Source organism: Rhodnius prolixus, unplaced genomic scaffold (genome assembly GCF_049639745.1).
Source record: "Rhodnius prolixus isolate KJV_2025 unplaced genomic scaffold, Rpr scaffold_12, whole genome shotgun sequence".
Lineage (NCBI taxonomy): Eukaryota > Metazoa > Arthropoda > Insecta > Hemiptera > Reduviidae > Rhodnius > Rhodnius prolixus.
Window position 1 is genome coordinate 8,513,385 of NW_027411635.1, and position 16,052 is coordinate 8,529,436.

Consider the following 16,052-nt stretch of genomic DNA (forward strand, 5'->3'; position numbering starts at 1 on the left):
ATTTAAATTGGAGAACTGAGCTCAATAAACTGTGATATGATTACAGATGATCGCTAACTTCAATAGCAAACTGTGTTCGATAAGCATGAACTTAAATAAATTAAGTCTCTTAATAACTTTTTAAGTTTATACATTAAAAAAAAGAGTTAAAAACTAACCGACAACGTTCAAATCGTGAAGATTACGACGTTTTCTAATTTTTCTGAAATGTTTTTCTTTGTGTTTCAAAACAATAGGTGGTAAATTTTCGTCGAAATCTATTGACAAGCTTGTCTCAAAATTATCAATAACTGTAGGTGAATTCATATCACTGGGCTTAGAAGACGATGGAATATTGTCACTTGCTTTCTTTGTTTTGTCACTGACAATTTTGGAATCTTTAAAGATCTGGAGATTATCACAGCTTTTCTGTGAACAAAAAGAGTACATTGAATCTTTAATTAAAGGAATCTAATTAAATATACTTTATTATAAATAAAATATTACTTTCAGTGTATCCTTGATAAATATTAAACCACCTTATAATAACAAGCTGAGAGACTTTTAATTTAATCTGTATGTATTAAATTAATTTAAACTTGGTGTTATGAATGCTGTTTTTTAATTTACCGTAGTTCATTAACTAATATTAGGTAGTAAACTTTATAGGCAGACTGATACTACTTTCCATTCCAAGACGAATTTAAAAAACAGGGGACTCTTTTTGATTGAACTGAATTTTATGTACCTTTACAGATAAGGACTGAATTCCTTTCAAGAAACTGTAAAATTACGTAATCTAGGTGATTCCTTAGACTGGCACTAAAATGACTGTGGCCAAAAAATCTCTTTAACTTAAGGTGGACAATGTGTCGCTATAAAGGTATAACATAGTTGGGAATTTTAACTTGCTGTGATGCTTTTATGTTACGATGGTTAAGAAGGAAGTAGCAGACTAAGTACCTAACATCCTTAACACAGTAAGTTTTGCTCAATCTGGGTGAATTTAATTTAGTCTGATCAATAAAGCTATTATGGACTATTTGAGTATATGTAATTTTAGAAACAATTTGATTAGAAGCAAGAACATTTAGTTACAGATACATAATTGTGAGTGAACATAAAACACCCAATCGAAAAATCGAAGGAAGCTGAAACATCACGTTGTGATTTGGTTCCTCACTTTTTCTGGATGACTCTAACTTTTTAAGGACTTATTAATGGTAAGCGTTACAGATAAGGAAAGAAGTTTGAGATAGACACAACACTTATAGTTGCTTAATTCAAATGACTTGAATTTATAGTTGATTTTATACCTCTTAACACGCACGCTAATCTTATTCCTGATTGGTTTCGGACCTTCATCCATCATCAGAGGTTGATTTTTCTGTAGTGTACAATTTTATTTCCACATAAGTGTAGAACATAATGAAACTTCATATTTACTGAAAAAATCAGTCTTCGATGATACATGAGAGTCCGAAACTGTTCCGCAATAAGAAAAACAAGCGTGCATCGACGGCAAAAATTAATTATGTGATCCAGCACTGCAGACTCTTATCACGTGTCAACTTGAATTTATGTTGGATTGAGAGTAACTACTTAGGTTTGACTGAAAGCTTAAATTAGGCAGAAGACAGAAACTTATTCCTCTGGTTTCGATGCCTAGTATAAATAGGTAACTTAATTTATGCTTACTTACATCACTAGCCTTTTGCACTTCCTCAAAACCTACATTATGCCTTTTCGTTGGAGTTTTTTGAAGACTCTTCGCTAAATGACGGCCAGCAGTTTTGTTGCAATTGGTTAAAGATTTGACGCACTCTTCATGAATTTGATTTTGACGTCTTCGGCTAAATTGATTTAAGCGATAAGGAGACGTTTTATGCAGTGTAGAAGTTTGTTTAACTTCAATTAAAGCATTAGCAATTTACCTTGAATGATGTCCAGCCTTGGTCCAGCCGTTAACTCTACTAGCATCATGGTTAACCTTTTGCCGATTTAATTTAATATCGGAACTATTCGATTTACGTCGAATTACCTCTGTCCATTCGTCTAGGGGAAAAAAGAATTTTGTTATCCATTTCTTACTAATTCTGTTAATTAATTGATACAAAGTCTTACCAGATTCAATTTTATCGCTACTACATTCAGCTTTTAGATCTACCTTTTCATCCTTCTCATCTTCTACAGGTAATTCTGTCAACTGAGAGATGCCCTTCTACAAATGAACAAAAAAGGATGTATACAACTTTTTCTATGAAATCTTCGGACAAGAATTTGTGTCATAATTACTTTAATAAAGTCCCTACTTTTCTCTACGATGAACTGAGACTGTCCTACAGCGATGAAACCTAGCGGTTTCTAGCGGTAAGGTGGCTATAACGAAGTTAGATTATTAAACATTGGGGAAAAAAGGCTGTGGGAAAAGATTAATTTTTAAATTTTAATTAGAATTATATCCGTTTTTGAAAAAAAAAAAGAATCCCATCCATTAATAGACAATATTATACACTTCGCCATTAGAGACAAAATTATTTTGACGTACTGAATTGGTCGTCGTACGAAAACGCATGCCTTGGTTGAAAAAGAAGTCTGGTTTTGTATCAGCTGTCACAACTGAAGAAAATTAGCTAAAAAAGGCGTTCCAGCACTTAACTTCAACCATATTCGCCAGGATTTCACTCTCTACAAATTTGGTTGTAATTTTTTTTAATTAATGAATAGTTAACTTTTACTTTTAGGAAATATTTTAAAGTCATATAATTTATAACCTACTCCCAAGGTTTATCTCTATCTTTTGCAGCCTTATGCAACATTTTACGAATGGTACATGTTAAATTATTAGCAGTGGAGTCATATTATTGATGGTCTGAAGTGAAAACAGTAAAAATAAGGTACTTCTTTAAAAAATAGTAATTAAAAAGCAAAAAAAAATCAATTTAAAAAGAAATAATAACGAATTTTAATTTTATTTTACGATTTTGTTATTAAATTTTTATTTTATTAAGTATTTTTATCATTTGTTAAAGATTTCACTTTTACTTTAAAAGAATTCCCAATATTTCCTTGATTTGTTTCCTTACAGTATTTCCTTTATTTTTCAATACATTTTAGTTTTAGATCATAAAAAAAAAAAAAAAAAAAAAAAAATTAACGGAAAAATCTAATTACTGACTGGTCCCTATTTTTTTTTAGGTTCTGCTCTATGATGTATCAGTCTGTTCAATTCTATTTTAGACTTATTAGGCGAACCATAGTGATTAAGATGATTTAGAATTTGTCTAAACATCTGCTTATGAATGATTGTTTTCTTTCACTCAGAATGTATACTACGTTGTTTTGCAGGGCTCCGCTACGTTATTTTTTAATAATAATCAATCAGCACTCCCATGTACTTACCAATAATACTTCCTTGTACGATGTCTTTACCGCTTGTTTCGTTTCCTTTTCCCCTTGTAACTCTTCGCAGAACACCTCTTTGTTTGTTGTGTCCAAATCAGAATTTTGGACATTGTCGCTATCGCTAACCGCTACTTCTACATTTTCTAAAGAAATGCAACTTGGTAGAATTTTTTCTTTGCATTCTTCTTCCCTAAAGACAAGAAAAAATCAGGTGAGGGTAGTTTCGAAGGTTTTAAAATTAAATTACAGTGCTTGTAATTATATAGTTTTTGAATAGAAGTCTAAGAATAGCTGAGAAGTTTCAGTTTTGAACCCTTTAAACAGAAAATTCTTAGGTTTGCGGGCTTTTGACGCTTGATTCTTGTTTGATTCCCCACAAAACTAAATACTGTATAATAAGCTCTTGCTGAAACTGTGTTTATACCCTATCTAACTTACTCAGCACACGGCGAACCAAGAAATTTATTGACACTAATTTCCTCTTGGCTCAATTCTACATCTACAGGTGAATATTGGGATTCTTCCAAGGACAATTCAACCTGCACACCTGTATGAGTCACCAATCTTTCATTGATAATTTTAGAGACATCTCGACTTGGTTCAGGCGCTCGTTTACAATCTTGAGTTAATTTCTCATTCAGTTGGGCCTCACTATATGTTGGATAGCTAGAAACAAAGCAGAAATCATTATCAAAACCATGGGCATAAAGAGGATAAACTGCGAGTTGGCATAAGAAATGCAGCAATCGGCCACATTTTTTGTGAGAAAGAACTGAGTCCAGGTTCACAAAGTATGGACAGTTTTAGAAAAGAGTTTACTTCCAGCTCAGACAAGATTCCTCACACTAGTTCAAGACTATTAGTGCACATTAATCAATGACATAAACTGCTCTGAATTTTAGAATATGGCCACATGTTTTCCTTTGCCAGCTCTAAGAAGAGCCCTTATGATTCTTAGGCCTAATATTACTAAAAACTTCTTACATACTTTTGAGAAATCTGATGTGTATAAATATTCCCAATTGGGTAATGGACTAAATTCATGAACGGTATGTGGTAGTGTGGTAGACTTATTTGTGGCATCTGTTGAACCACTGGTGTCCATGTTGTTTCTGCCAAAGCTTGTTGTCCGCTCTGTGTAGATAACCGATGGGTTAATTCGTCATTGGCACTGCTTAACGAAGAGTGTGTATCTTGGTAAAGCAATTCGCTAGTACTCGATGGAATGAAAGGGGGTGCTCGAACATTGGTGCCCTTCTTTTTGCGACCGTCATTCGGCTGCCTTAGTTTTGATTTTGGCTGTGGTACCGGCTCTTCCTGTAAATAATTTAGTATGAACACTCACTCGACTTCCCTACTGTAATTCTAAAAAAAAAATCCTTAATGGTTGGAATTTTTATTAAATACAAATGGTTTATTATTCATACGGGATCTAGAGTAGGCAAGGGATCAACCTGAGGTCTAAAAAATATCCGAGAAAAACAAAGCCATATTGCAATCAGCCCTAACCAGGCTTACAATTTAGCCTGCAGAAAACTCAACACTCTCATCCATCAGATATGTGCTATGAAGCCGTCCATTCCTAGGAGCTAGAGATGTGTCCAGAGACAAGGCAACAGAAGGTTCGAGACCCATAAAAGAGACAGACGTTTCTAATTTGATTAATAAAATTTCCATTGAAATACCAACTTGATCTGGCCCTCTGACTAGAATTACTACCTTATGGAAGACACCTGTAGTCTCCTGGAACATCCTAACACTAACTTCGAGGTGAAGACACAAATATTTAGTGCCTTCAACACATCCTAACTATCCGAGCAGATACGGATCTTTTTAGCAGCTGAGCTCAGACAAAATATATACAATAAAGAACAAAGCCAGTCCTCCCTGAAAAACAAGCTATTGGTTCAACAATGATATATTTTAAAAAAAATCTTTAAACCAAAGGCTGTTTAATTTTGAAAAAGGTTTTTTCAAGTGTTTCTTCTCCACAATGAGAGAAGAAAGACCAAGTTCTAAGCTTACAGACGACTGCCAAACAAACCAACGTTGAAAGTCCTTAAGGAACTGCCAGGCGAACCTTACTCAATGCGTCGCCACCAAACTAAGTCGCTTACAATGATATAGGTATAGGATTAAGTACTTTCATAACATCTTAGGGAGATCTCATAAAAAAATTTATCTCCTTTCTACGACACTGCGAATAGGAGATGACGCTTTTTTGATTCTCGCCTGAACATTTTCTTACCACTATAATTTATTGTCAAGAGTACTCCAAAGATCTTCACAGATACAACTAGTTCTTAGAATATTTACCTCATGATATTCCGGCCTTAGATAAAAGGCCCTGCGCCTTGGAAACGGTGCATTAACTCCAGTTCGCCTAAGGACAGCGAATTCGTCTAAATTGCTGAAATCATATGCTAAATTTTGAGTGACTGCTATCATCTCCTGAAAGAGACAAAATTAAAGTGATACATTAAAAAACTACTCACACAAGTGACATTGGCATAGCTGCAGATAAGTAAAAATCAACTCACTCTTATATGCACAAGATTCAGTGTTGTAATACAATGAGAATAGATTTCATTGGCGCTAAGAATGAAATTTTCTACGACAAAGTCCCAGTATCGACTCTCCATACTTAAAACTGAAAAAAAAATAATAATGATTAGAAATTTCCAGTTTGTCTGTTCAACAAATACCTTCCATAACTTTACTTGGGGTTAACACGAGTATGGCGAGTAAGTTTCTCTAATTACTGTATCTTTACAGTAATATCTTTAATTACGCTCGAGTTCATAAAAATTGTTATTTAACTCACTCTCAAAAAATAATTATATCAAATCACCAAATATAAAATTTTAAAAAGGAATAAATTAGTATATTGATAACATACTTGGATCTTCGTAACGATATGTGTAGGCATCTTCAGGCAATCGATCACCCATAGCTTTTGTTGTCGGGAATCGTCCGAGAAAGAAACGAAAATTAAAGTGCACTTTTTTCTATTGTTTTTCCTTACTCACCTGTAGAAACAGAGGTTATTGGCAATCTTAAAATGTTGCTAATATGATGCTGCAAAAACCAAATAATATAATTTGGTTGGGAGTGTGAAAAATATCTCGGTTTTTTAAAGGTAATGTTGCGTGAAATTCTCAGGTACACAAGTAAATAATCCCGGCCATGACAGCCTTTGTTTAATTAAGCTCCAGCTGAATTTTATCCAATAAACTGGGTATTAAGTTTAGAGACCACACTGAACTGGACTACAGTATCTAAACACATATTTTTATGGAAGGAATACAGACCACATAGACTGTTTCAGTCATTTAACGAGTGTTAAAACCAGCTACAATGTTTCTCAAACTGCTTAAATTTAATAGTAAGTAGGGATTTAGTTGGTGAGCTTTCGCAGCTCTAAACTTAAGTAATGGTAACACGATAAATAAGAGGGAATACAACCTTCATTCGGTTTATTGCAGCCGTTAAAAAATGAATAGTACAACTCCAGTGATATTTCATTAATGGAATGAGTTTATTAGTTAGAGGAGAAACTGTTCTAAACTATATTACAAAGTCAGAGTTTAATGTGAGTAAACACAGTCCTCTTTGACAGCCTGTGACGGCCCTTTAACGAGTATTTATCCCAGCTCGGGTAAATGATCCTATGTATTTTGAGCTTTATTAAAACGTCACATTAAAGAAAAAATCATACCGAAATTATTTCACACAACAAATAGCAATCTTTATAATGCAAGCCTACAAATGAAATTTAACCTACCTCCAAAACATTTTATTACAGAATAAAATTGAAAGTTAAGTTAAATTATTATCCAATGATATCCTATCAATATAGGAAATCAGAATTTATTGCACTCTTAAGTATTTAACGATTTTTAAAAGCCATGGTAACTAGTTTTGTAACTTAGACCAAACACAAAAACATTGAATTGCTCACTTTAACCTTATCATTTTTTTTCTTTTAGAAACTGAAGTTTTTATAAAATAATAAATACAAAATTTTAAATTCATTTTTATGAAAAATGTAAATTATTACTTAACACACTTAATAAATTAGTATTACACTAATAAACAAAACCCCATCAACTCTAGAAGTTGCCATTTTTAAACTCACAGTGAGTTAAACTTAATTGTATAAAAATGAATGAAATAATTTTTTAATAAGAAAAATTATCATGATAATTAATAATTTATAAAATCAGTTTTAATTTATTAAAACTATTAAACTATTCATTAGAAAATAATCAAATTTAGGTTTCCCAATAATAACCTCAGCGTAAAAAAAAAATCTGTGATAATTATTAAGTGGGGCCTGCCATATTAGTTGATTTTTATCTGATAATTCAAAATTGTGCGTTTTTAATGTTTAAATTTTATGCGATACTAAATCACCCATTAAATACATATGTACTTAAGTATGTTAAAAGTTACGTCTTATTTAACTAGATGCAAGTGTCCATACATTGAATTCAATGAAATAAAAAATATGAGTGTGGGTCTAGTGATAAGGGGTATGTAGATTTGTTAGAAAACAATGCCTCAATGTGAAAAATTTAATTTTTAATTGAAGAAAGATTTTTCTAAGGTAAGTCAAGTATCTTGTATATCTTCAATTTAACTTTCAATAAATGTTAACTTAAATCACTTTAAAAAAAAAGAAGAAAGACAACAACAAAAAGGGACTTCTCATCTAAATTGACACTTGGATTCTTAAAATTTAAGATAAGAATTTAGTTGGAAATTAATTTACTCTAAATAAGTTGTGACTACATATATAGATATAATAGCTTGGTCATGTTGAGACCAACGTGCAATATAATTTGCTTGAATCATCTTCAAACAAATTTTAGCAGTAAAAGTTGCAATTAAGGCTATTTTAATAGGCGAATTTTGTTTTTTAAAGCGTGGGTCTTATTTAAATATTGTGTCAGAATACATCTCTTAAAACAGACTTTTACAAAGTTAGTTTATCTAGTGTTACCCTACAGTGAAGACTATTTTGATTAAGTAGAATCAGAAACATTTCAGTAGAAGGGGATTTGCCTAGGCTTACTAAGAATCAGCCCCACTTTCCGTTATATTTTCTGTTTCATTTTTGAAAATTAGGCCATAATGGTAGGACTTGTATTTGTCGTGTCAGTCAATAAAGCATCTCTTGAAGTGAATGTTTGTTTACATCTGACTTACATTATGCCGTGTTATTTTTTACTTTGATTTAAGATTTTCTTAATTAACAGTTTCTTCATTATACATTTATTAGAATCAAAAAATGTATTTTCTATTTTTAACGGTAAGGTAAATTTTGATTTTTGAAAATTGTATTTAAGATTGTTTTATTTTTAGTAGGCTTTTACTACACTTACCATTATTACAAAAATTTTGTTTCATCGGTTTTTAAAGGATTCACTTTTAAACAACAAGAATTCCTCATTATTTATAACTATTCCTTAAATTTTGTTAAATTAAAAATAGTGTTATTAAATTTAAACCTACTTAAATTTTGATTCTATGTATAAATATATCCGTAGAATCATACTGAATGAATTATTAAGTTTTTTCTTTGCAAGATGCAAACCAAACTAGAATATTGAGGCCATCTCATGAGGAACTTAAAAGAAGATTGTATTCTTAAATGTAGGCCAAAAAGTTAACGGTTTAAGATATGTTTAATTTATGAAATTTAATGTACATCAAATTACAGGTGTTATTAATTAATGATATCAAACAAATAATCAGTTTAGACAATGATATACCGATTAAAATTAAAAATCCATTTGATACGAATGGTAAAGTGGAAGGATATTATAGATTTGAAAAGGTTGTCAATTCTGTGCCGCCAAAAGTAAAACCACCACCTTACTACAAATCTACAAAACCATGTCCAGGTAAATAATTTTCTTTGACTTGACCAAAAGTTTAAAGTGGCTAACTTAAACAAAAAATAATGAAAGAAAGAGAGTAAACAACACTGTCCTGCGTAGAAAGGGATCGGGTGATTTGGTATAGTGATTATGAGTGTGGACTTAGAAATCTTCAGTACCGCGGGTAGCTATTTTAATGTTTGTTAGGCTTAATATTAATAGTTACATTAACATTGTTCACTAGCATTTTTCATACTGTTTACCTTTGCTTTTTGTGTGATTTCGATTTTGATACCTTGTGGGAAGCATTTTTATATATTTATTTATTTTTAAGGCGCGTTTATATATGAGGTCATTGGCGCCTGGTGCTTTTTTCAGTGCACTGTCGATCTCCGGACAGTGTTCTCCCGTTGCAGACAAACTGTCCATCATCGGACAGTGAGCTGTAAGAAGCTCCTAGGAAGAGAAAATCGTAATTTATACCCAGTAAATAAGAAGGAATTGATCTAATGATAAGTACACTTTATCTTTACAAGTTGGACACTACAGCTAATGAGAGATACGTCTTGATGTGAACTACTTGGTCATGCCCTATAAAACTGGAAGAGTCAAATATTTTATTGTTGTAATATTTCATTTTTTAGGATTGGACAAACCATTTACAATGGAGAAGGCCACAACATCACTATGCGGTGATTTGAATAAAGGATTTATACCAATGAACCCAATGAACCAGAATATTCAAGGAATGCCGTATCCATTGTGAGTTTGAGTAAGATTTTAAGTTATACGAGTTTATTCGAGAACATTCATATTTTAATTAAATTGCAGTGAATTAATTACAAATAAGACGTTACAGTTTCTGAGCAGAATATTGCCAGTCTTGCAATCCGATGAGACAATACCTAAAGTGACAAGCCTTCAAGTACCTGATAACTATTACTACCATGTGGACAATAAGAAGTGAGTATGTATAACAGTTTAGAGTATGTTACGGAGGGTCAGTGAGCAAGTGTGCCCAAGTTATAAAGCGGGGATGTACTGATGCTGTTGAAGGCCTCAAATTAAGTTTAGAATTAAGTGAGGGCAGAGTGTGAACAGAAAAACTGGTACACTATGGATGGATATGAAATTTTGGGCCAGCTAATGAAGCACGTCATGACAATGCCACGCTGTCCGACCGTGCCTAGTTGAATTCTCTGAGCTGTCAAATGAAGAATCTAAAACAAGTTTTAAGCATCTAAGGACTTTCATATTAGTTAAATTTGCTCACTGAATCTCTCATTTGGAAATTAAATGTCATGAATAATTTTGTCAGTTCTGACACAGGATAACCTTGATTCATTCTAGAGCATCCAATCGAGTCAAACGTTCAGAATCAAGCAGTTTGCAGACTACTCTAAACAGTTTACGTGATTTCATTTTGGAATCAGCTAACTTTGTCAATTTAACAAATCATGCAAAAAAATTTTGCGATAATGGTGGGGGAATGTGAGTATAAATTTGTTTCTAATGTACCATAAGATCAGAATAATGTACAGATCTAACGTGCAATATCTAAAACTACATTCTAATAATCAAACTGCTATAAGTCAATATACAGACCTTCCACCTTATATAACATAAAAGGTATTTTCTATTTGTCTTATTTCAGGATGTGCTTGGTATACAAAGCACTGCAAGGTGAAAGCTTAGCAGATTTAAATTCAAACAATCATAAGTCCATGATGAACACAATGGAATCGCCTGGTGATTTATTTGATTCATCATTTTCTTCGCTTGCAATGGAAAGAAAATCAGATAACGCTCCAGCTACTCCATGTCCGGCTAGCATTGAATATGCAACTCCAGTATTTGCCAGGAACTATCAAGGCATCTGGCGATATATCGTGCAAATACCTTATGAAGGCTATTTTACTCAAACTGTTCAAATAACCAAGTGTCTGTAAGTATACTGTGGGTTTATAGTGGGTGTGTATGTTGGGTTCCTTAAAATCATAAATCCCCCTATTAATAGGCGCCTCGATTTATTTTTCACAGAAACACTAAGTGTTACTATTTAGAGGGTAAGTGCCTATCATCTCCTAGATGGGTCAGTCTGTTGGTTGCGGAGATTTACTACCCAAATGGAATGTTAAATGATAAAGTAGCTAAAGAATCAGCAAAACACATGAAAAACGATGAAAACTTGCAGTGTGATGGATATGACACGAATGGATGTTATCAGGTGAAAAATTGCTTCATAAATGAAACTGAAAGTTTATCTGTATTTTAGGCTGTTTATCTGTACTTTAGGCTGGGTACAGTGGCCCTTTAAATTTGCATCCCAACTTCAAATAGTAAGGTATAGCGGTACGGCTCGTTAAAAAGAAAGATAGGTTCAGAATAGTCTGCCATTAGACGATTAATGTAGCTTTACGGAGAGATGTCTGAATATAAAATTCAAAGTCACGAATACTGGTGCAGAACTGATGTCTAACTTCACGATTAGCTTACATCTCTATTGTGTGGGGAAATAAAAAGAGACATGGGCTACTCACAAATGAACATTTTCTCGACATGAGCGCCACCACAATGCATACATTCCAATTTCTTTCAAAAAATCCATCTGATATCTGTGAGGGTGCTATCTTTAGAATATTTGAGGAGGATGTTGCGGGGGAAATGTTGCATATATCTGGAAATGGTTATAGCTGACTAACGACTTTCTCTTCTTCTGTAATTGTCCTGGAGAGTCTGGTTTCCTTGTACTTTGGGAGCTACAAGGAAGGTAGATTAGAGGGATGAATACTCCTAAAAAAATTCTCTTGGAGAAGCTTTCTTCATAATATTTAAGGATGACAATGGAACAAGTTTAAAAGTTGGTAGACTTCGATGGTTGGGACAAATTCACCGGATGGAGGATAGTATAAGGGGTCTAAAGAAAGCTTTATAAGAGCCTCCTGACAGGAGAAGGTTTCAAGGCAGAGATGGCTGAGGGAGACGGAAGATGGGGCCATCGGCCTGCGTGTTTGGAGAACGACAAGAGGCCGTGAAAGATGGAAAATTATAGTGACTGAAACTAAAGCCCTTCATGGTTAGAGAGTGAGTAAGTAAGCAATGAAAAGAATTGGCTCCATTCCTAACTGCCCGCTCCCGCAGCTCTTCCTATAACTTTCCTTGAGAACCTGGGTGAGTGTTTCATCATTTGGAGTTTCTGAAAGTTGTGATACCTGGTATCCGTAAAAGGCAAGTAGCATCCCTAATAAGTCTTTTTTACCGTGCGGAATATCCCATTAAAAAATAAAATATAAAAGGCGTTGTCTTAGTCTTCTTCAAGGAGAATTTTTTTTTACTAGACCAAAGATGGATATTTTTCAGCCAAAAAGTGAGTGTACGCGTACCTGAGTTCGCATGTAATACCAAATCTTTCTCCTACTTGCATGGAAGCATGAGTAGACTAATCTACGTAATTCACTTAACAATTCGTTTGATGCTGCTCTCCTAAATTTTTTGAACCAGGCCTGAACAGTCCTTGTAGAATCAGAGCCTTATCCCCATTTTCATTAATTTTGCTAGTGGTTCTTGTGGTGTTCTGACTTAAGTGACTCAAAATAGCCCGACCTTCTGGGTTTCGAATCAGTTTATTTTATTTTTTAATCTGATTAATTTTGTCATTAACTTTTGTAAGTATTATCTGAAATTGCAATGACCACTGGCTAATAACAAAAAGTTGCTAACTTAAATATTAATCTTAGTTGGAAAACAACACAAAGTATGCTTGAGCATTCTCAGTTACAAATAAATTGTATTTATATATCATTTTGGACTTATAGTTAACCTACTATAGAGCTATGCTTCTATGTTAGAAGGGCTTAATTAGCTAATTTTGTTCGTGAGATTAGTTTACAGTTTAAAAAAACAAAGCGGACTTTTTGATGCAATGTTGAATCTAAGATATATTTTACTTTATAGTATTATCGCAAAAGTTTCACACCTTGGACTGATGCCTTTAACATAGTAGGATTCAAATGAAAAATGTTTCTTACAGTTTAGTAAAAAAAGTCTTCACTTACTTCTATCCTTTGGATTTTGCCGTCTGCAATTCATTGTAAAAATAACCTAGAAGGAGGTTAATAACTTCGTAGAAAGTCGCGCCCAGTATTTTCTAATGTTGAACTTGAATTAAGAGTGATTCGACAATATAACTTAATTGAAAAATAAAAGTTAAAGAGTAAATTCAATACAAAAGTATTCGTCCAAAAACAGTTATAAGCGTTCCTCCTTTGTGAGCCACAGAACGTATGCGAACAATGGTGATATGGTTGATAACCTTCAAGCTTTAATTATTTAAAGCTTGACAGATTATTTAAACCTATTAAAAGAGGTTTGATTCAGATTAGCATACATGAATAGAAATTAATTCCAAAATACAAAAACATAACTGAAATGATGCTTAGAAATTAAACAAAATTATAGAAAATGTAGAACAAATTATAATTAGATATAAATAAACTTTTTTTTTAATGAAAAAAAAGTGAATTGTATTGCGCTTAAATGTGCAAAATTATTTAAAACGACATTCTGAACACTCAAAAGAAACCTGATTCTCATCATAGATTTTTCTACAAAGATAATAAAACTTACAGAGTTATTTAGTAACATTTCTAATTTCATTATCAAAGTTGTTTACATTGTTTATGCAGAGTACATGTCTAATAGGTTCGTAAACTGGATATCTCATAAATAAATGGGTTATATCCTGTGTTTCATTTTATTTACATTTTTGCTTTTCACTTTTTTTTCAGCAATTCTATAAGTAATTTTATTGATTATAAATTTATAACCATTCCAGACGGACGAAGTTCTGTGAAAGTTTTTAATACATTAAAAAGTATATTTAATTGTAAATATTGTTGTTATATGTTGGATATGTCTCATGTTAACATATAAGTTGAGCGCTTTCATAATCACCCAAACAATAACTAGGCACTTCCTGCAAATCTGTTGTTATTAAATACTTCTTATATCTTTCTAATTTTATTTTTAAGTTGGATTTAGTTATTGGAATGATTTCTAACGGTTCTTAATCTGCTAAGTATAAGTCTTTTATACATAATTTCAATTTTGTAAACCAGTTATACTTATATAATTAGTGTCCCCGTAGGGGGAAGTGGATCGGCCACTTCTTCAGGGTACTTGGCGTCCCTGAGGTTATTCCAGCCTAACAAAATGAACATGAGTAACATACACTGTAACACCCTAATACATTTACATAGTACACATAGGGCATAGTGGTGGTATACCCCCTAATCCTTGTTTCTATCCCCCCTTTGATCCTGTTTATTCCTTTCCTGACCACCCCGGGATCCCTACCCTAGCTGAGATGGGGACTCGCGTCGAAGCTGAATGCGTACATGGTAGTAAAATATATGTGCGGTAACGATCATCTTGAGGCACCGGGCGAAACCCCATTGTATGTAGCTTTCCTGTGGTCGTGGGGGTCTGCCACAGGTAACCGTTCATCCCCCCATCTCACGATGGAAATAATTACTGCCAGGGGGGTCTTAACTCTGCTCCTGTGGTGCATGGTCGCAGACGACTTACTTGAGATGCTAGACCTTCGTGGGTTCTCGACCCTGGGCTACGCAGATATTTCTGTGGTGGTCTGTGGCACGCACGAGATAATCGTTGCTGATCTCATGCAGGAAACACACAGGATCATAAAAAATTGGGTTAGAAGGGTAGATCTTACTGTGAACCCTTCTAAGACTACTCTGGTCCTTTTACTAGGAAAAGGTACTTGGAGAGCTTCAAAAATCTTCGAATTTTTGACAAAACTCTGGTTGTGTCGGATGAGAACAAATGTTACCACTTTTAAGTCTGAATCCAACAACAATACCTATGCTAACAATGGTGATATGATTCAAGCTTTAGTAATAAACTTATTGTTTCCAGCATTACTTTAGTGCTTTTAAAACTATTAGGAGGGGTTTCCTATTTAATAAAATGAAATGTAGTGGAAAACTGAGTGCGCAAACAGAGATCTCTTTTGGCTAGCACCACATCCTGAGATTGCTCACCAGCGAAAAATTCCTCAGACTGAGCCCGAACATACCATAAATTGCTTTGATTTATTAAGAGTAAATTGTTGAGCAATGCCTTTTTTTTCGGACGACTTTAATTCTGACTACGATCAGGAGACGCGGAGTGAGGCGTGTGGCTATCATACTTAACTTAAATTTCTCATATTTTTGTAGTAAATTCCAATACCAGGACCAAGAATTGAACATAGTAACACAATACACCTTAACTTTGCGAGCCGCATCTCATACAGTCTATCTGTACAGAGTGTAAAGATGATTTTAGTATCATTGCCTGTAAAGAGTCCTCCTTTTTTTTTTTTTTTTTTTTTAATTCAATGCCTTAATAATTATTTTGATGTTCTAGGTGCGCCTTTACTACGACTGGTTTTTAATTCCAGGCAGTTGTAAATGTTGGAGGCCGAATTATTTACATCAGTTTTTGAAATACAGGTGATAGGGACATATTTTGCCCCTTAAGTGGGAGGCAAGTGCCTAAAAAATAAATGGGGAAGCAACAAAATTTTGAAACCACCCATTGCAAGATGTCTCACTGATGTAGACATGAAAAAAGAATTAATCTATACATTTTTCAATTTTAATAATTCAAATAAAATTGTATGTTATATTTTATGTATTGTATATAATGAATCGGAGAGATTTTGACTTTGCTTTAATTATATAAAAAAAAATTAGTACCTTGAGACTTCGTTTTATTCAT

At 33.3% G+C, this 16,052-nt stretch overlaps 2 protein-coding genes across 7 annotated transcripts in view; one reads left to right on the forward strand and one right to left on the reverse strand.

Moving 5' to 3' along the window:
* Positions 1-13,347, reverse strand: part of ssp3 (SCAPER domain-containing protein short spindle 3) — a 30,280-nt gene extending 16,933 nt beyond the window's left edge. For 2 of the 4 annotated variants that reach the window (XM_074143553.1, XM_074143551.1), the window contains exons 1-11: positions 7,169-7,529; positions 6,284-6,413; positions 5,925-6,034; positions 5,701-5,835; positions 4,373-4,701; positions 3,823-4,050; positions 3,382-3,574; positions 2,104-2,200; positions 1,914-2,034; positions 1,682-1,832; positions 159-408 (exon numbers count right to left, since the gene is read on the reverse strand). In XM_074143553.1, coding sequence (XP_073999654.1) covers positions 159-408; positions 1,682-1,832; positions 1,914-2,034; positions 2,104-2,200; positions 3,382-3,574; positions 3,823-4,050; positions 4,373-4,701; positions 5,701-5,835; positions 5,925-6,034; positions 6,284-6,335 — 1,666 coding nt within the window. In that variant the 5' untranslated portion in view covers positions 6,336-6,413; positions 7,169-7,529. Of the gene's footprint in view, positions 1-158; positions 409-1,681; positions 1,833-1,913; positions 2,035-2,103; positions 2,201-3,381; positions 3,575-3,822; positions 4,051-4,372; positions 4,702-5,700; positions 5,836-5,924; positions 6,035-6,283; positions 6,414-7,168; positions 7,532-13,324 lie in introns of those variants that run through there. The other 2 variants (XR_012463076.1, XM_074143552.1) reach the window with 2 other exon arrangements.
* spz6 (Spaetzle domain-containing protein 6) lies at positions 7,688-16,035 on the forward strand. 3 transcript variants are annotated; one of them, XM_074143555.1, is made up of 8 exons: positions 7,688-7,993; positions 9,110-9,293; positions 9,914-10,031; positions 10,101-10,232; positions 10,620-10,760; positions 10,924-11,214; positions 11,310-11,496; positions 15,699-16,035. In XM_074143555.1, exons 3-8 carry the CDS (start codon positions 9,934-9,936, stop codon positions 15,786-15,788), a joined length of 939 nt encoding a protein of 312 aa, XP_073999656.1. In that variant the 5' UTR covers positions 7,688-7,993; positions 9,110-9,293; positions 9,914-9,933; the 3' UTR covers positions 15,789-16,035. The 3 variants fall into 3 exon arrangements, with proteins under 3 accessions (XP_073999656.1, XP_073999657.1, XP_073999655.1); XM_074143554.1 differs by lacking the exon at positions 7,688-7,993 and adding an exon at positions 8,103-8,698; XM_074143556.1 differs by lacking the exon at positions 9,110-9,293.
* Positions 16,036-16,052: the final 17 nt, after the last annotated feature.